We start from the raw sequence: 20,874 nt of genomic DNA on the forward strand, positions 1-20,874 counted from the left end.
TCTGCATAGGGAGTTCAGGGAGTTAGGTGGCAAGTGAAAGGGTAGGACATCTAGGGTTGTGATCTCAGGATTGCTACCCATGCCATGTGCTAGTGAGGCCACAGCTAGGAAGATTATGCAGTTTAATACATGGCTAAAGAGCTGGTGTAGGAGGGAGGGCATAAGATATTCAGATCATTGGGCTCCCTTCAAGGGAAGGTGCGACCTGTACAAAAGGGACAGTTTGCACCTGAGCTGGAGGGGGGACTGATGTCCCAGTGGGAAGGTTTCATAACAGTGGGGGTTTAACTGGAGTTATAGGAGGATTGGAACCAGAGTGCCAGACCAGTTAGTGGAGAGACTATGGAGGCAAACGTTGGTAAAATCTCAGACAAAGTCAGGAATCAAAGGATTGAGCATGGTGAAACAAATTCCAAAAAGATGAATACAGAACTGAAGGTGTTGTATCTGAATGTGTGCAGTATAAGGAATAAGGTAGATGAACTTGCAGAACAGTTGCAGATTGGCAGGCATGATGTTGTAGCCATCACTGAATCATGGCTGGAAGATTATAGCTAGGAGTTTAACGTCCACGGAAACACATTGTATCGAAAGGATAGGCAGGAAGGCAGAGGGTGTGGCAATGATCTGTTGGTAAAAATCAAATCAAATCACTAGAAAGTGGTGACATAGGATTGGAAGGTGTTGAATCATTGTGGATAGAACTAAGGAGCTGTAAGGGTAAAAAGACCCTGATGGGAGTATTATTCAGACCCCAACATCTACAAATTACAAAGAGCGATAGAAAATGCATGCCAAAAGGGCAATATTACAATAGTCATGGGGTCTTCAATATGCAGGTAGATTGGGAAAATCATATTGGTACTAGGTTATAGGAGGGATAATTTCTAGAGTTCCTACAAGACGGCTTTTTAGAGCAGCTCATGGTTGAGCCCACAGGAGGATCAGCTATTCTGGATTGGATGTTGTGCAATGAACCAGAATCAATTCGAGAGCTTAAGGTAAAAGAACCCTTAGGGAAAATGATCATAACATGATCAAATTCACCCTGAAATTTCAGAAGGAGAAGCTAAAGTCAGATGTATCAGTATTACAGTGGAGCAAAGAGAATTACAGAGGCACGAGAAAGGAGTTGGCTAGAATTGATTGGCAAGGAACATCGGCAGGGATGACAGCAGAGCAGCAATGGCTGGAATTTCTGGAAGCAATACATCTCAGAGAGAAAATAAGTGTTTTAAAGGAAAGCTGACACAACCATGGCTAACAAGAGAAGTCAAAGACAACATAAAAGCCAAAGAAAGGGCGTATAGTACAGCAAAATCAGTGGGAAGTTAATGGATCGGGAAGCTTTTAAAATCCCCAGGAAACAACTAAAAAAGTTATTATGCAAGTAAAGATGGAATATGAAAGTAAGCTAGCCAATATTAAAAAAAAGGATACCAAAAGTTTCTTCAGATACAAAGTGCAAAAGAGAGGTGAGAGTGGATATTGGACCACTAGAAAATGATGCTGAAGAGGTAGTAATGGGGGATAACAAAATGATGGATGAACTGAATAAGTATTTTGCTTCAGTCTTCACTGTGGAAAACACTAGCAGTATGGTGGAAATTCCAGGTGGCAGAGGGCATGAAGTGTTTGAAATAACTAGACCGAAGGTTCTTGAGAAACTAAAGGTCTGAAGGTATATAAGTCAGCTGGACCACATGGCGTACACCCCAGAATTCTGAAAGAGGTGGCTGAAGAGATTGTGGAGGCCTTAGTAATGACTTTTCAAAAATCATTAGATTCAGGAAAACTGGAAAATTGCAAACGCTACTCTACTCTTCAGGAAAGGAAAGAAGCAGAAGAAAGGAAACTATAAGCTAGTTAGTCTGACCTCAGTGGTTGGGAAAATGTTGGAGTCAATTATTAAGGAGGAGGTCTCAGGATACCTGGAGGCACATGATAAAATAGGCTGTAGCCGGCATGGCTTCCTTAAGGGAAAATCTTGCCGGACAAATCTGTTGGAATTATTTGAAGAAGTAACAAGCAGGATAGACAAAGAAGAATCAGGTGAAGGTGGTTACTTAGATTTTCAGAAGGCCTTTGACAAGGTGCCACATGAGGTTGCTTAACAAGCTACAAATCCATGATTTACAGGGAAGATTCTAGTATGGATAAAGCAGTGGCTGACTGGCAGGAAGCAGAGTGGGAATGAAAGGAGCCTTTTCTGGCTGACTGCCGATGACTCGTTGTGATTCATAGGGGTCTGTGTTGGGACCGAGCCTTTTTACGTTATATGTCAATGATTTGGATGATGGAATTGATGGCTTTGTTGAAAAGTGTGCAGACAATATGAAGATAGCTGGAGGGGCAGGCAGTTTTGAGAAAGTAGAGAGGCTACAGAAGGACAGACAGATTAAGAGAATGGGCAAAGAAATGGCAGATGGAATACTGTGCTGGGAAGTGTATGGTCATGCACTTGGGTAGAAGAAATGAAAGGGCTGAATATTTTCTAAATGGAAAGGAAATACAAAAAACTGAGGTGCAAAGGGACTTGGGAGTCCTTGTGCAGGATTCCCAAAAAGTTAATTTGCAGGTTGAGTCTGTGGTGAGGAAGGCAAATGCAATATTAGCATTCATTTCAAGAGGACTATAATGTAAGAGCAAGGATTGTAATGTTAACACTTTACAAAGCACTGGTGAGGCCTCACTTGGAGTATTGAGAGCAGTTTTGGGCCCCTTATCTTAGAAAGGATGTGCTGAAATTGGAGAGGGTTCAAAGGAGCTTCATGATAATGATTCCAGGATTGAATGGTTTGTCAAATGAAGAACGCTTGACGGCTCGGAATCAGAATCAGGTTTATTATCACCGGCACGTGTCATGAAATTTGTTAACTTAGCAGCAGTAGTTCAATGCAATACATAATATAGAAGATGAAAAATAAATAAACAAATCAATTACCGTATACATATATGGAATAGATCAAAAATCGTGCAAAAAAACAGAATATATATTAAAAAAGTGAGTTCGTGTTCACGGGATCAATGTCCATTTAGGAATCGGATGGCAGAGGGAAGAAGCTGTTTCTGAATTGCTGAGTGTGTGCCTTCAGGTTTCTGTACCTCCTACCTGATGGCAACAGTGAGAAAAGGGCATGTCCTGGGGGCTGGAGGTCCTTAGTAATGGATGCTGCGTTTCTGAGACACTGCTCCCTAAAGATGTCCTGGGTACTTTGTAGGCTGGTACCTAAGATGGAGCTGACTAAATTTATAACCCTCTGCAGCTTCTTTTGGTCTTGCGCAGTAGCGCCCCCCCCCCCCCCCGCCCACCACCATAACAGACAGAATGCTCTCCAGGGTACATCTATAGAAGTTTTTGAGTGTATTTGTTGACATGCCAAATCTCTTCAAACTCCTAATGAAGTATAGTCGCTGTCTTGCCTTCTTTATAACTACATCAATATGCTGAGATCAGGTTAGGTTCTCAGAGATCTTGACACCCAGGAACTTGAAGTGGCTCACTCTCTTCGCTTCTGATCCCTCTATGAGGATTGGTATGTAGAAGAGCAGCATTGCTATGGAATCACCATCACCAGTATCTCAAGTTTTATGGAAGACATGAACCTGGCATAACAACTGCCATTTCCACCAAAGCTAGTCAGAATTTTGCAAGCACACTAAAATATTAAAAGAGTCATCACATCAAGAATTACACTACAAATGAAGGACATCCAGAGATGGCTATTAAAGGTGGCCTCCCTGTTGTTACTCGCATGCAACAAATTAAAATATTGAGTGTTTCAGTCTCCCCTTTTTGAATGCAGTTCAATAATGAAAGCACAAGGGTGTGATCAGGGCTTCAGACAAGATCCTCCCATTAGACAAGGAGTAAATGAACTCATTTACTACCAGTTTATGGTCCCAGTTACGCACACCAAGCCATCAGACTGAAAAAACACCGCCACTCAGTAACCCACCCCACTACCCATTGTGTTTTATAGGACTGCTTTAATATTGAATTTTGTTTTGTATTTTATTCTTATTCTGTTTTGTTGATGCTGCATTGGATTTGGAGAAAAAAATCATTTCATTCTACTTTATACTTGTGTACTGAAGAATGACAATAAGCAATCTCGAATCCTGAATGTACTTACCATTATTTGATTGAACAAAAGCCAATTATCATACCACCTTTTTGGTTCAACAAATCCAGTCTCCTAAAAGGAACCTGATTTGGGACTTTTTTTGGCTCCATCTGGCCCAATAAGCCACACCGATAAGGAACCCACCCCAACCTAACCTAACCACAGGTCAATTTAAAATGACCAATTAACTTATCCGTGTAAGCAGAACAAGTGCTACACATGCCCTCACAATTCCTCCCTTACCACCATTCAGGGCCCCAAACAGTCCTTCCAGGTGAGGCAACACTTCACCTGTGAGTCGACTGGGGTGATATACTACGTCCGATGCTCCCGATGTGGCCTTTTATATATTGGCGAGACCCGACGCAGACTGGGAGACCGCTTTGCTGAACATCTATGCTCTGTCCGCCAGAGAAAGCAGGATCTCCCAGTGGCCACACATTTTAATTCCACATCCCATTCCCATTCTGACATGTCTATCCACGGCCTCCTCTACTGTAAAGATGAAGCCACACTCAGGTTGGAGGAACAACACCTTATATTCCGTCTGGATAGCCTCCAACCTGATGGCATGAACATCGACTTCTCTAACTTCCGCTAAGGCCCCACCTCCCCCTCGTACCCCATCTGTTACTTATTTTTATGCACACATTCTTTCTCTCGCTCTCCTTTTTCTCCCTCTGTCCCTCTGAATATACCTCTTGCCCATCCTCTGGGTTCCCCCCCCCCCCCCGTCTTTCTTCCCGGACCTCCTGTCCCATGATCCTCTCGTATCCCCTTTTGCCTATCACTTGTCCAGCTCTTGGCTCTATCCCTCCCCCTCCTCTCTTCTCCTATCATTTTGGATCTCCCCCTCCCCCTCCAACTTTCAAATCCCTTACTCACTCTTCCTTCAGTTAGTCCTAACGAAGGGTCTCAGCCTGAAACGTCGACTGCACCTCTTCCTACAGATGCTGCCTGGCCTGCTGCGTTCACCAGCAACTTTGATGTGTGTTGCTTGAATTTCCAGCATCTGCAGAATTCCTGTTGTTTCAATTAACCTACTAACTGGTACATCTTTGGACTGTGAGAGGAAACCCATGTGGTCATGGGGAGAACATACAAACTTTTCTGGAGGGAAGGTAAACATTTGCAGCATCAAAATAAGAAACGACAGTTCAAAAGATCTGTCGTATTTCTGAAGATGAGCAAAAGCATGAAGGAAATTTCCAATGAATGTTTTCAATGGCTTTTTTCAAGATTATATTAGACTAAGAAACAAAAATCAATGTGTATACTGCTTACCATGATGCTCCTCAGTGATTGGAACTTGTGGTAAGCATTCAATTGTCTCACTGGATGCTGGAGGTGGAGCCTGCTCCCCATCTATGGCCAAAGATTCCAGATGTGCTAAAGCAGCCTTTAAATAAACAAATTTAAATTTAAATTTCCAGAATATTAAAATGTTTTCCTCATATATACATTTTACAAAACACCTTCAGAATACCAGCCATTATTTTAGAAGTGCAGTTGTTAATGGTTTAAAACTGGACTGGAACCCAAAACTTAGTATTGAAAGGCTAAGACATTGTTACTCATTCCTTCTCCTTAAATACAATTATTAATCCATTAACAAGGATAGCTAGAGTAGTTAAATTGTGAACTTTTCAATCAACTATTGAAACAAGTTCTCTAAAGGCCATTTCTAGGGTTTTAATAGTACAGATATAATCTAAGATCATAGTTCATCCAAATACAAATGCCTGGATTTCATAAATCAGTGAAGATTTACCACCTCCATTGCTTGAGCCAATCGCTCTTCGAGAGCCATGAACGAAAGGAGCTGTGGATTAACAGATGATATAGCTTGAGCAGTAAGTCCTTCACCAAGTTCATCGAGCAGTCTGAAACAGGCAATATGAAAGCATTTGTCAAACACTTTCTAAAAAAATTATTAAAATATTAACTTTGAGACCCCTGTACCATAAACATTAATTGCTACATTTTCCTGCTTTAAAGTTATCCTCTAGCAAGTTTTAAAAAAAAAATTCACTCAAATATTTGTGGCAATTAAAGTGTACATGCAGAAGCCACACTGAAACCAATAGCTTGTTTTAACTTGCCTCTGAAAAGCAGAATATTCATCAGTAATTTAAAGTTGGTCTTCTCTGCGCCTTGTGGTGGTTTGGGCAGTTCAACCTTGCTGTTTCTTCAGCATTTGCCTGGGTTTTTTTAAAACCAAGCTAAGTTGCTATCTCGGCACTCAACCCAGCGCAGATGGAAAGCATGCAAGGAGCCAGCCAGATTCGAACCCGGGACCACTCGCCTTGAAGTCTGTTGCAGGTGCCACCACATCACCGTCTAGTTATTAGTAATTTAGCTGTTTGCAAATACAGTTCACAATTTGGATATTCTGCTTTTCTAGAATCTAACTTATTTTTTAGTCTGCAAGGAAGCAGTAACTGGGGGTTATCATACCAGCTGCAACAGATACCTGGATACCAATAAAGAAATTAAAGTCTTACAAACCTCCATTCCATATCCAAGTCTTCACTGATGCTGGAATCATCTTCAAAGTTGTTGCTGTCATTTAGAATTAAAAGCCCTGATTGCCCAAGTTGATCAAGTCCCTCAGTCTCATCAGTGCTGCTGCTGCTGCTGGTACTAGTGCAATCACTTTCTTCATTAAATGCCACCCAGGGAATCTCTCCTTCTTCTAAGGAGGTTGGTTCTCTGGAAAAAATATAGTTACAAGAACATTTAAAACAAATGGAGCGGGCCATTTGTACTTGACTGGCCATTCAATAAGACCATTGCTTATCTTTTACTTCAGCACGATTTTCCATTCATGCACCCTTATTTCTGATTCTCTTAATATCCAAAAATGTATCAAAGTCTGTTTAGAGCACAGGTTCCCAACCTGGGATCCAAAGGCCCCTTGGTTAATAGTAGGGGCCCATGGCATAAAAAGGCCAGGAAGCCCTGGGTCTAGAGTATACTCAATAACTGAATGTCTACACATCTTTTAGCTGGAGAATGCCAAGTAATCACTAACCTTTGAGTAAAGAATTATCTCCTCACCTCAGTTCCAAATAGTTAGCAACACACACAAAATGCTGGTGGAACTCAGCAGGTCAGACAGCATCCATAGGAAGAAGCAGTTGACGTTTCAGGCCGAGACCCTTCCCCCACTGGTTCTAACTACCAAAGTCACAGGGGAACCATCAATGCTCTATGTCAGAACTTCGTGTTTCATTGATATCATCTCATCTTTATGGACGAGGCACGAGATGAGTACTTTGCATCACTATTCACCAAAGAGAAAGATTTGCAGGACCGTGAAAGCAGAGTGAGGTATGCTAATATACAAGCGCATTTTGAGATCACAAAGGTGGTAGCGCTGGTTCTTTTTGTTACATACCCCGTAACTGGGTTGTCAAACAAACCAGCAGAAATGGAACACTCGTTGGAGTCTGTGATTACTAGGAACTAATAAAGTTTTATTAAAAAAATAAGTATTACAGTACACTAACTGCAAGGATATAAATGTAACAGGTTAGCAATGATAGTATACACATATACACAGAAATAGGGTAATAGGAATCAACCAAGCTCTATCGCAGTCTAGCGATAAAATGATCAGTCTTAAGGTGAAGCAGAGTTCAGTTCAGTCTAGTGTAGTTCGAAGTAATCGCTGTTGTTGTACCGTTGGGGGGAGGGGGAGGGGGAGGGGGAGGGGGAGGGGGAGGGGGAGGGGGAGGGGGAGGGGGAGGGGGAGGGGGAGGGGGAGGGGGGAGGGGGAGGGGGGAGGGGAGGGGGAGGGGGAGGGACACACACACACACAGAGTTGGTTTCAGGAAAACCTTTCGATGCCTTCTGATCCCGCTGTGGTCACCGACTGTGACTCCTCCATTCTGGATGCGATCGTTCTTCCGTGGTGAACCCGGTACCCAGGCAAGGGCAGACACACACCAGGTTCCCACCGATCGTACCTTTACACCCTGTGAGCCTCTGACCGATTCCCGTGAATCAGTCCTCCAAACTCCCACCAACTTGTGGGGCACAATGCTCTTTCCAGGGTCTCATGGCATGTGTCCCGTGCCTTAGCAAACCCAGTATTTTTATCCCCCTGATGGGGTATCACCTGTCCATCAAACTTCACACTTCCTATTGTCTCAGCAGGATTTGTTAGTGAACAGTTCAGGTTCAAAGCAAACTGTCTGTGGCAGATGCCACATACTGAATTAGGTGTCTCTCTCTCTCTCATTAATCTCTCTCTTCTCTCTTATTAGCATTTTGAATGGTTCTCCGTTGTCTCTCGTTATCTCTCTCATTAGCATCATCCGTTCTGCAGCTCTGCTTGGCGTCACACATGACATTTTAAAAAGCATAGTGGATAAATCCCAAGGGCCTGAAGGGAGAAATCCCAGATTTTTGAAAGAGGCAAGAGAGGAGATTCATTGATGGAGACTTGACAAAAATTTTTGTATCCTCAGTGGCAACAGCTGAGATCCTGGTATACTGGAGAGTAAACAATGTTATTCCTTATTTCAAGAAGGAAAATATGGATAATACAAAAAATTAAAAGCTAGTGAGCTTCCCATCAGTGGTAGGGAAGCTAATGGAGAGGATTCTTAAGGAAAGGATTCAGACCTTTTGGAAAACGTGGCCTGATTAGGGACAGATCACATTTTACAAATTTGATTGTTTCTTTGAGGGTGATGAGGGCAGTGGATGTTATCTACATGCATTTTAGTTAAAGCACTTGACAAGATCCTTCGCAGTAAGCTAATTCAGAAGGTGAAGAAGCATAGGATCCTTGGCGGTTTGGATTCAGAATTGGCCTGCTTATACAAGTCAGGATAGTGGTGAAATGGTGTTATTGTGGCTGCAGGTCTCTATGAGGGTGGTGTTCCACAGGGATTGGTGCTGGAGCCCTTCATGTTTGTGGTATAAATGACTTGGATGAAAACATAGATAGTAGTAAGTTTGCAGACAAAGACTAATGAGTTCTGGACAGTGTGGAGGGCTGTCAAAGGATAGAGCAGAAAATAAATCAGTTGCAGATAAGGAGGGGAAATGGTAGATGGAATTAATCGAAGCAAGTCTGAGGTGTTGCAATTTGGGAGGTTTAATGTGACTGGAAAGTAGACTGCTCATGATTGTATATCTTTCCCTACAGAAGGAGATCAGACGTGTTCAAAATATGCCAGGCACAGCCTTACCACAGTCCTACATAATTAGAGGGAGACTTAACTCTTTTACAATAAAAGCCTGCCTAATACCTTTCTACTGACTATATACAGGTTTCCCCCACCATCTGAAGGTAGAGCATTCCTATGAAATGGTTCGTAAGCCGGAATGTTGTAAAGTGAAGAAGCAATTACCATTTATTTATATGGGAAAATTTGTGAGCGTTCGCAGACCCAAAACATAACCTACCAAATCATACCAAGTAACACATAAAACCTAAAATAACAGTAACATACAGTAAAGGCAGGAATGATATGATAAATACACAGCCTATATAAAGTAGAAATACTTTTCTACAATCATTGCCGCACTGTTCTCCGTAGGGAAAATCTCACGCAAGTACTCTCGGCAGAAACACTCTCTCCAGTAACCTTTAAGCTATGAAGCTGCCAAATCATACCAAATAACACATAAAAATACACAGCCTATATAAAGTAGAAATAATGTATGTACAGTGTAGTATCACTTACCGGAATCAGGAAATCAGCACCGTTGATGATGTGTTAGGCTGAGTCATCAGAGGTTGGGGTGGTGCAGTGGTCCCCACCCTCCAGGCCGCCAACCAATACCGATCCGTGAAGCATGCAGCGGTAGCCGGGATGCACCCAGCACATCGTAAGAAAAAAGCTGAAATAAATAAGCTAATTAATTAGGTGCCGCCTGGCACATAAATATCCGCCCAGATCAGAGGCGACACAATCGGCAATTGCCTCTGATCTGGGCTAACATTTACGTGCCAGGTGGCACCTAATTAATTAGCTTGTTTATTTCGGCTTTTTTCTTAAAGATGTGTTGGGTGCGTCCCGGCTACCGCTGCATTCTCCGCGGCAATGTATCGGTCCGCGGCCCGGCGGTTGGGGTGGTGGGACACTGGGGTGTCATCTCGTCATTGTCTGTTTGTCTGTTTCCATCACGGCAGGCAGGTCATCTTCTTCTATGTCTGCCTGCCTCGATGTCGAAGGTCGAGGTTTGTCGTCTGCTGTGGCTGATGTGGAAGGCTTGAAAAACGACAATATGCTTGACTGCTTATCCTCGCGCATTTTTCTATCACCTCATGCAGTTGCTTCACGATCAGTTCCTGGACGACTTCACTTTCGGTCCGTTTGCTACTGCATTCGGTTTCGATTGTTATCCTTTCCTCTTCCAATTGCATCAGCTCTTCATCGATCAGTTCTTGATCATGGGATGCCAAAACCTCTTCAACATCATCTTCGTCAACTTCCACAAGCCAAACTCACCTTGTGCTTACATCGTTCACCACGATCGAAACGCTTAATTATGTCTAGTTTTACGCTAAGTGTAACACCCTTACGAGCTCTTTTAGGCTTTTCTGATACCTTAGAACTCATCTTGCAAACGGATGCTCAAAGTAAATCCACATAAAGCACAGCTGCTCACAGGCATATGTTAAAGCAATGCCAGCTAGAATGCAGTTCCGGGGGAGGAGCTTGGCTGCCCCGGGCGTGCGCTGCCTTTTATTGCATGCTGCCTTTTTTCATAACAGTGAAAACACCTTCTGTTAGCGAAAACAGGTAACTAATGTAGGTCTTTCATAACAGTGAAGTTTCGTAAAGCGAATGTTCAAAAAGCGGGGGACACGGGTACCTCAAAACCAAACCCTTTCAGATTCTATTTGGAAAAAAAACTCTGCCATTGCCTCCCCAAAAGAGTTTGTTTATAATCAGCTGGGATTCCTATCCCAATAGAGGCTGAGTCACAGCCTCTCAATCCAGAAATGACTTCTTTATTCCTATTGCTTGCTCTTCCATTATCAATATTCAATCAACACCACAGTATATCAGTATATTCTCTGATAATCTTACAAGTTATTAAAGAGTTCTACGTTATTTAAGGCCTTCTGATAGCCCAAATACATAACCATTGTTCACCATTGTTTTGGGAGATTTTAACCAGGCCAGTCTGAAAAAAAAATCACTAAGCAATTACCATCCACAGATCACTTGCAATACCAGAGGAAAAAACATACTGGACCATTGCTACACCACCATCAAGAATGCCCACCATGCTATTCCACGTCCTCACGTCAAGAAGTCTGATCACCTGGCTGTGCTTCTAGTTTCTGAGTATAGGCAGAGACTGAAGACTGCAGCACCAGTAGTGAGGACCAAGAAGGTATGGACAAGGGAAGCACAGGAGCGCCTACAGGACTGCTTTGAATCAGTGGACTGGACTGTATTCAGGGATTCATCTTCGAACCTGGATGAGTATGCTGCAGTTGTAACCGACTTCATTAAAATCTGTATAGATGAGTGTATGCCCACAAAGACTTACTGCACATTACCAAACCAAAAGCTGTGGATGAACCAGAAGGTATGTCGACTGCTGAAGGCTAGATCTGTGGTATTCAAGTATGGCAATCCAGGCCTGTACCAGAAAACCAGGTATGATCTACGGAGGGTTACTTCAAGCGCAGAGAGACAATTTCAAACGAGGTTGGAGGCGACATCAGATGCACGACAACTTTGGCAGGGCTTGCAAGACATTACTTCCTACAAAGTGAAACCCAATAGCATGAATGGCAGAGATGCTTCACTACCAGATGGACTCAACGCCTTCTATGCTCACTTTGAAAGGGAGAATACAACTACAGCTGTGAAGATCCCTGCTGCACCCGATGACCCTGTGATCTCTGTCTCAGAGGCCGACGTTAGGCTGTCTTTAAAGACAGTGAACCCTCACAAGGCAGAAGGTCCCGATGGAGTACCTGGTAAGGCTCTGAAACCTGTGCCAACCAACTAGTGGGGGTATTCAAGGACATTTTTAACCTCTCACTGTCACGGGCAGAAGTTCCCACTTGCTTCAAACAGGCAACAATTATACCAGTGCCTAAGAAGAATAACATGAGCTGCCTTAAAGACTATCACCTGGCAGCACTCATATCTACAGTGATGAAATGCTTTGAGAGGCTGGTCATGACTAGACTGAACTCCTGGACCAGTTGCAATTTCTTTTGCACCACAATCAGTCGACAGCAAATGCAATCTCAATGGCTCGCCACATGGCTTAGACCACCTGGACAACACAAACACCCATGTCAGGATGCTGTTTATCAACTATAGCTCAGCATTTAATACCATCATTCCCACAAACCTGATTGAGAAGTTGCAGAACCTGGGCCTCTGTACCTCCCTCTGCAATTGGATCCTTGACTTCCTAACTGGAAGACCACAATCTGTGCGGATTGGTGATAACATCTCCTCCTCACTGACGATCAACACTGGTGCACCTCAGGGGTGTGTGCTTAGCCCACTGCTCAACTCTCTATATACACATGACTATGTGGCTAGGCATAGCTCAAATACCATCTATAAATTTGCTGACGATACAACCATTGTTGGTAGAATCTCAGGTGGCGATGAGAGGGCGCACAGGAGTGAGATATGCCATCTAGTGGAGTTGTGCCACAGCAACAACCTGGCACTCAACGTCAGTAAGACGAAAGAGCTGATTGTGGACTTCAGGAAGGGTAAGACGAAGGAGAACATACCAATCCTCATAGAGGGATCAGAAGTGGAGAGAGTGAGCAGTTTCAAGTTCCTGGGTGTCAAGATCTCTGAGGATCTAATCTGGTCCCAACACATTGATACAGTTATAAAGAAGGCAAGGCAGTGGCTATACTTATTAGGAGTTTGAAGAGATTTGGTGTGTCAACAAATGCACTCAAAACTTCTATAGATGTACTGAGGAGAGCATTTTGACAGGCTGCATCACTGTCTGGTATGGGGGGGGGGGGAGAGGGTTACTGCACAGGGCCAAAAGCTGCTGCAGAGGGCTGTAAATTTAGTCGGCTCCATCTTGGGTACTAGCCTACAAAGTACCTAGGACATCCTTAGGAAGCAGTGTCTCAGAAAGGCAGTGTCCATTATTAAGGACCTCCAGCACTCAGGGCATGCCCTTTTCTCACTGTTACCGTCAGGTAGGAGATACAGAAGCCTGAAGGCACACACTCAGTGATTCAAGAACAACTTCTTCCCCTCTGCCATCTGATTCCTAAATGGACATTGAATCTTTGGACACTACCTCACCTTTTAAAAAAAAGTATTTGATTTTTGCTCAATTTTTAATGTTTTATATATGTATACTGTATAAAGTATACTGAATAAGATTTACTTATTTATTATCTTTTTTCTTCTGTATTATGCATTGCATTGTACTGCTGCTGCTAAGTTAACAAATTTCACATCATATGCCAGTGGTAATAAACCCGATTCTGATTCTGACATCTGATTTCCCCCCATCTGTTTTGTTAGTTGCATCCTCAAGCTAATTAATATAGAAAAATGGAATATTACACATCAGTAGAATGAATAAGGAGAGGCAGTATGAATTAGAGAATGCAATTCTAATTAGTACAGAAATTGAGATTGGAGTTGCATAACTTACTGCTAGCAATAGCGTAGAATATATCAAATCAAAAGAACAAGAAAATCACAAATGGATGCCCTAAAGTACCAGGTTAAACTGCATCTCGGGTTCTGTGTCAGTTTTCAGTGCTACACTTTAGAAGAGTGCAGAAGAACATTACTACTATGATTCCAGAGATGAGGGAATTGTACTGTGATTATAGGCTAGACCACTTATTCAACTGTTCCCCCATCATAAGTACCAGTCACATGAGCCTTTGTTGTACTCCATCGATGACAATTTTTTTTTGTTCAGTAAGCTACACACAACACCAGAGCTGTTCTCTCACCAAGGACTTTTGTTATTTTACAAAGGAAAAATCTAGTTTATTATGCCTTTTCTACAAGGGGCTGATTGCTGAATGCAGAAAACAACAATATCAAAATACTGAAGTGATAGGCTTGAAGAAAGGTGAACATAACTGAAGTTGATTACATACCCTACAGCGAAACAGTGTTCAAAGGCTTCTTCATCCAGGCTGCTACTGTTTGGTTCAGTTAGCTGTTCATCACCGCCTGATAAAGTTTCCCAGCTTTCATCACTAGAGTGCATTTTTTCTAAGACAAAATCAGAGGTCCATAACGCTGACCACTCCTCACCACTGCTTAATGAGCTGCTTTTTAAGGTGGGTGAGTGGGAAGGGGACAGATGGAAAGAGCTAAATTAGTGCCTTGAAATACAAGCCATTTTTTCATGTGGTTAACAATGACCAAAGTTTGTTCCTTTCACTAAGATTCAATGTTAACTCAAGCTATTTAGAATTTTCAAATGACAAAAGCAAAACTATAAATCCAGTTGAAGGACAATATTACAAAGTTCATCAACAGAAAGATAAGGGGACTATAAGCCACCAGATTCGAAATTATTAACAGCAGTAATAAATTATCTTTTATTCCTTCAGTAAACCATTAAACTAAACATTTCCTTACCTCTCTTCTCCTATAGTACAATCATTTTCAAAGTCATCCCAGAAGCTGTCATCTGTGGTATCATCAGAGTCTTCCTGTTGGTTGGTAGCCTGTTCTATGTGAATACCAGTTGTTCCCTTGACGTCAGATTCAGATCCAAGTTTTAAATCATTATGGATTTTATCCATGCAATTCCTAAGGGCAATATTTGATCCACAACATCCCATGTTACTTTTCATTTCTTTTGTACAATGGCTGTAAATATCATCAGGTGAGTGCAGATCTCTCATAGAATTGGTGTCAATTCTCTGCTTCCTATCTTTTGGTCTTACTACCATCTCTGAGGAGCTTGGTTGCTCTAACATACAACAGAATATGTTTCCTTCAGTTTGAACACCCAGTGAGTTCTTGTCGAGATTCCTTTCTGTTTTCTCCTTAATCTCCTCCATTTTGACATGCTCATTCATTTCTTCCACATTTTCTAATGTTGGTAAAGGTTTCTGGTGCTCTTTCAATTCACTTTGATGTTCTTTAATGGCAAAGTTCATATCCGGTAAATTATCCATTGCCACAGAACACGGTGGCTCAATTTGTTGGTTGCTACCATCATGGATTACAGCAGAGAGGTAGGACTGTAACCCATTAAGATAGTCAACACCTTTTTCTAACTCTGAAAGCATTGTGTCCAACCTTTTCTGAAGTTTTCCTTCTTTCTGTAAGCAGGAATGAGTAGCTGAATCTTCATCCTCTCCTTCACTACTTTCTGGTTCATATGAATCCATGCTTACAAGACCAAAGCCAACCTGATTTCCAGAGGTAGTCTCAAAAATATCACTAGGAATTGACCACTTGGAGGGTTCTGCATTCCTGCTATCCAAATAACCAACTGATGGTTCTGTAGCACAGGGTGAAACAAATTCATTGGACTCACATTGAGCAAGTCTTTGATTCAAAGGTGATAACAAAAATCCATTCTCTCTTTGAAGCTCAAAATCCTCATCGTTTTTGGGATCCATAGTTTGGTCATATCCAGTGCGTTGTGAAAGCAATTCATTTGTTGATAAGATTCCACTAGCAGCTATGAAGAAACCAGAGAAAAAAAAAATCACCAAGTACTTTAAACAAGCCACTAAAAATACAATCTGCACCTTCACAGGCAACCGGAGTTGCTCTGACAGGATGCTGACTCAAGTAATCACAATTAGATTTTAATCACAGTACAAACATTAAATAACCTTTGCCCTTCTTCTTTGGCATAGGACACACTTTCAGATTCAGCTTAAAGTTTGAAGTTAATAACTCAGCTCCTTCTACCTTAAGCCATGAACTTATCAATCACCCCTGCTGTGGACCACTTTCTGGAGGTCCAAGATGCCGACTTCTACAAAGAAGGGATTTGTATGCTCCACTACCGCTGGACCAAGTGTGTAAATGTAGGAGGGGACTACGTTGAAAAATAAATGTGCTAGGTTTTCTAAAATTGATACCTTCTACCTTAGGCCACAAACTTATCAATCACCCCACGTACCCTTAATAATTATTAAATCTAAACTGTATGCATATTGGTAAGTACAAGAGCATTATACTCATGTTACTGGAGTCAGCCCAGACATCATCAGTACAATAACTAAAAAATTATTTAGTAAATCTAGCAATGAGGTAAAAGCAGAAATCAAAATATTAAATGATAAACCCAAACACAAGGAAATCTGCAGATGCTGGAAATTCAAGCAACGCACATCAAAGTTGCTGGTGAATGCAGCAGGCCAGGCAGCATCTCTAGGAAGAGGTACAGTTGACATTTCGGGCCGAGACCCTTCGTCAGGACACTGTCAGGAGTCCTGACGAAGGGTCTCGGCCCGAAACGTCGACTGTACCTCTTCCTAGAGATGCTGCCTGGCCTGCTGCATTCACCAGCAACTTTGATGTGTGTTGTTTATTAAATGATAAAACTTGGTTAATCTGCCATCCAAATTACCGCAAGATCTAATGGTGTGGCATTAGAATCATTCAGGCCTTCTTTTTCATGTTCCTTTTAAACTCATAGGCTTAAACTTAGAAAGCGAATATAAAGTCAATTGTATTGCACAGACTTGTTACTTCATGGTATAATTTTGCAAGAACTGTATTTCATTGAGGAACTGTATAGAATTTTAATAGAAAAAGCTTAGCTTGAGATAAATAAGCCTGACATCTTGTCAACTTTGACCAGCTCGATGCAAGTCCAGAACAATCCTTATCATTCCCATTAATTATATTCCTCATTAGGCTATTATTTTGGTGATGTCCAACATAATATGAATTTTAAACCTCTGCCATCTCAAACTTCATTGGGCAAGATGGAAAATTAACAGCATATCACTTTAAACTTGTCTTACAAAATCCTTGTTTACACATTGTTAAATACTGTTGTAAATATCTGGAAGATTTAGACTTTGTGTTATTATGTGATGATAGGAGCATGAGACAAGTTTCTTTATTTGGACAAATTCCTCATTCCTCAATCTTTCCAAAGATGGTCAATAAATCAGCAGCATTGACATGAATATACAAAATGAACTCAAATCTTTAAATAACACTACGGCTCTGGGCCAACTGGTGGAGTCGTGGCATCAGCACTAGACTTCAAGGCAGATGGTGCTGAGTTCAAACCCAACTGGGTCCCAACCTGGGCAGCAGCAGTTTCTGCACAGAAGGCCTGGCAATCTACATCCATATATTGCCATGAAAACCCTATAGACCCTACGTCCATGAGGTCATGAAGAGTTGGACTCGACTTAACAGCTGAAAGGCTCTGGATGACAGGTAAACGGGAAAGATAAAGGAACAGCATTCCTTCCCCCCACCCCCAGTCAGTAAACCACACAGATGAGGATGTGCGGCTCAATAGTTAAGCGTCACTTAGTCTGAGGAACCAGAAACTGCTGCTAAAACTATGAGCAAAAATGAAAAATAAAAAATGTCATTTATGTATACAAAGTAATAAATTTAAAATTTTATCTTAAGCATCAACTTGCATTTACTATGTAGTATCCAGGACAAGTCTTAAGTATGAGCCAAATTACAATTCAGCATCTAAACTGATTTCTCAGTGTCCACTAAATTCATATTTATCATCCACAACAATGTACTCTCAAAAATCAGGCAATAAGAGTTTTTAAAACATAACCCATAAAGTTGTGTATCGGGCTTTAATTAAACTGCAAATGACTTTTCTACAAGTTTTCAAATACTAAACAATTCAGTACCAATGTACAAATCAATCTTCAAGAGCACCATGAAAATTTTGCAATGTACAGATTATCAAACTAGAATTTTTAATGACTGTTTGCTCTCTTCACTGCCTCAAAGACAAAACTTGAATTTTGCTGGAAATGGTGAGATGATAGCAGTCACTGCAGAACTCAAGGTAATGATTTCACCTTTTGTGAAGGCAGGAGTCACCTACAGGAAATCCTGAGAATTTAGTAATAATGACATCATCAAGTAGGCAGAGCAGGCAGCAAGCCAGATTGTAAAGCCCCTGATACCCTACGAACATTTTAAAAATCAAAATGAAGATTACAACATACACAAGATTGCCTTTTAATACTAAACATTTATTTTAAAAGGTTGAGAAATCTGAAATAAATCTGAGATGATGACAAGGCACTTGAATAACTGTTTAAGGACTGGAGAAAGTGTTAATTAGTAACTACATCTTAATTAAACTATTAAAATTTTAAAACTCAAATGACAATGCTGTATATCTTCACAGCATTTTGCAAAACAGTAAGAATAGCTTGCAAATACTTAATGCTAATGTGATCTGAGTTCAGGACAGGGAAATCAGGAGAACACACAGCAGGAGATCAGCAGTGGAAAAGACGAGCAGCTCATCTTAGGTGTCAATATCTCTAAAGATCTGTCCTGGGCCCAGCATTATTCAAAGCGTATTTATTATCAAAGAATGTATAAATTATACAACCTTGAGATTTGTTTGCTTTCGGGCAATTACAAAGCCAGGTGCCTGAAAGAACCCAACTTTATAAACTATGACCAACCCCCAGTGCCCACAGAGAAAGAGAAAAAAACACAAAACAAATCAAGCAAATAGCTGTGAGCAGCAACAACAAAAGCATTCTGAACCAAACTGAGTCCTTGGTCCAAATTACTGGAGCAGGCCCAAAGCCTCGGTATCAGTTCATCATATTAGCGGGCCAAATCACTGTAAAGTTCGCAGACACAAAGCACAGCAGCCAGGGGCAGTCTCACAGCCTTAGCATCAGAGAGAGAGAGAAGCCCCCAGTCTATGAACAAGGGATGCCAGAGGCTATATTCCATTTGGAGTTTGATACACCAAATCCCACCAAAGACTTAAGCAAATTTCTACAGATGTACGGTGGTGAGTATTCTGACAGGTTGCATTACAGTGTAGTATGGAGGCACTAACGCGCAGGATCATAAAAGGCTGCAGGTCGTGAACTCAGCCAGTTCTGTCATGGATATTAGCCTCCCCACCATCATGATGCCTGAAGAATGCAGTATCCATAATGAAGGATACCATCCAGGACATATCCACTTCTCATCCCTACCATCTATTAAGTGACACAGGAGCCTGAAGATGTACATTCAGTATTTTAGAAATAGCTTCCTCCCCTCTACCATCAGATTTCTGAAAGGTCCATGAACCCACAAATAGTACCACACTATTATGCTCTTTCTGCTCCATTTATTTTTTAGAAAAGTATTTTAAAATGTATGTTGTTATTTGTGGTAACTTTTGAGTATTGTACTGTACTGCTGTCACAAAATAAAATGTATGACATACGCAAGTATAACATACCTCATTCGAGTTCATTAATTTCAGGAGATTGCTGTCGAGGTGGCTGCGACACAATGCAGCCACATAAAACTACTGAATAGTCAGAGGCTTTTTCCCAGGGCTGAAAAGGCTAGCATGAGAGGGCACAGTTTTAAGGTGCATGGAAGTAGGTACAGAGGAGATGTCAGGGGTAAGTTTTTTTTTGATGCAGAGAGTGGTGAGTGCATGGAATGGGCTGCTGGCGGTGGCGGAGGCAGAAGCGACAGGGTCTTTTAAGAGACTCCTGGACAGGTACACGGAGCTCAGAAAAACAGAGGGCTATGGGTAAGCCTAGGTAGTTCTAAGGAGATGTTCGGCACAGCTTTGTGGGCCGAAGGGCTTGTATTGTGCTATAGGTTTTCTATATTTCTATGTTTACTTCCAAGTTTAAATGTGAAGATTGAACTTTAAAAAGTTGCTGCGATTATTCATCATAACACTGGCCATCAATTCTCACTTCACGTTCCCTCTTTTGATTCCCATGATCACCAATCTCTTGTTAATTCAACCAAGAGAATTTGAGATCTAGTAATTGGCGGAATTCAAGTAAAAGCACTAGGGTCAAGTCCTGGGATGAGAGTGCTTCCTTGTCGTGAGTAGCTCAAGAATTTAGATCTATCTTCCTTGACACTTAAAAGTATGTGGGTGACATTATTCAGGCGTAAAAGATCCTTAGGAGACATAATAGAGATGTTTTCAATTTGAGAACAACTCAAACATGCAGACATAGCAAAAAGATTAGGGGGCACTTATGCAAAACTGATATGCATGGAATTTCTTCTCATAGAGAATGGTCAATCCTTCAAATTCTCAAGCACAGAATTGTGAAGGCTAGATCATTTGGGGTACCTAAAGAAAATACAGATAGATTTTTTGCAACATCAGGGAATTGAAGGCTATGGGAAATTGGCACAAAGAAGATGTGTTACACATTAGCCATAAGAATACTGAATGTCAGGGACAAACTAGAGAAAATCTGCAGGTGCTGGAAATCGGAGCAACACACACACAAAATGCTGGAGGAACTCAGCAGGCCAGGCATGATCTATGTAAAAAGAGTATAGTCAATGCTTCAGTTTCAGCCCAAAATGTCCAGTGTACTCTCTTCCATAGATGCTGCCTGGTCTGCTGAGTTCCTCCAGCATTTTGTGAATGGCAGGGAGACTTGAGGGGCTGAGTGGACCAATCTTGCATCTATTTTCTTATGTTGTCTTAAACTTGACAAGCCATTTCTTATCATCGGCATTGTTCAAATCCTATTCCATCTACCCTGTCTTAGACATATCATGGAAATTTTATTCAAATTTGCCCAGTGAAAACCAACATAAAGAGCTTCTGT

At 41.6% G+C, this 20,874-nt stretch overlaps 1 protein-coding gene across 12 annotated transcripts in view; it reads right to left on the reverse strand.

Annotated features, from left to right (window-relative positions):
* Positions 1–20,874, reverse strand: part of pja2 (praja ring finger ubiquitin ligase 2) — a 57,603-nt gene that overhangs the window by 12,995 nt on the left and 23,734 nt on the right. For 11 of the 12 annotated variants that reach the window (XR_011889508.1, XM_072281373.1, XM_072281370.1 and 8 more), the window contains 5 exons: positions 14,714–15,770; positions 14,224–14,400; positions 6,636–6,839; positions 5,902–6,010; positions 5,412–5,526 (listed from right to left, as the gene is read on the reverse strand). Coding sequence is in view for 11 of the 12 variants with exons in the window: in XM_072281373.1 (XP_072137474.1) it covers positions 5,412–5,526; positions 5,902–6,010; positions 6,636–6,839; positions 14,224–14,400; positions 14,714–15,770 (1,662 nt within the window). In the remaining variant the exon portion in view is untranslated. The remainder of the gene's footprint in view (positions 1–5,411; positions 5,527–5,901; positions 6,011–6,635; positions 6,840–14,223; positions 14,401–14,713; positions 15,771–20,874) is intronic. The other variant, XM_072281375.1, reaches the window with a different exon arrangement.

This window comes from Mobula birostris, chromosome 17 (genome assembly GCF_030028105.1).
Source record: "Mobula birostris isolate sMobBir1 chromosome 17, sMobBir1.hap1, whole genome shotgun sequence".
Taxonomy (NCBI): domain Eukaryota; kingdom Metazoa; phylum Chordata; class Chondrichthyes; order Myliobatiformes; family Myliobatidae; genus Mobula; species Mobula birostris.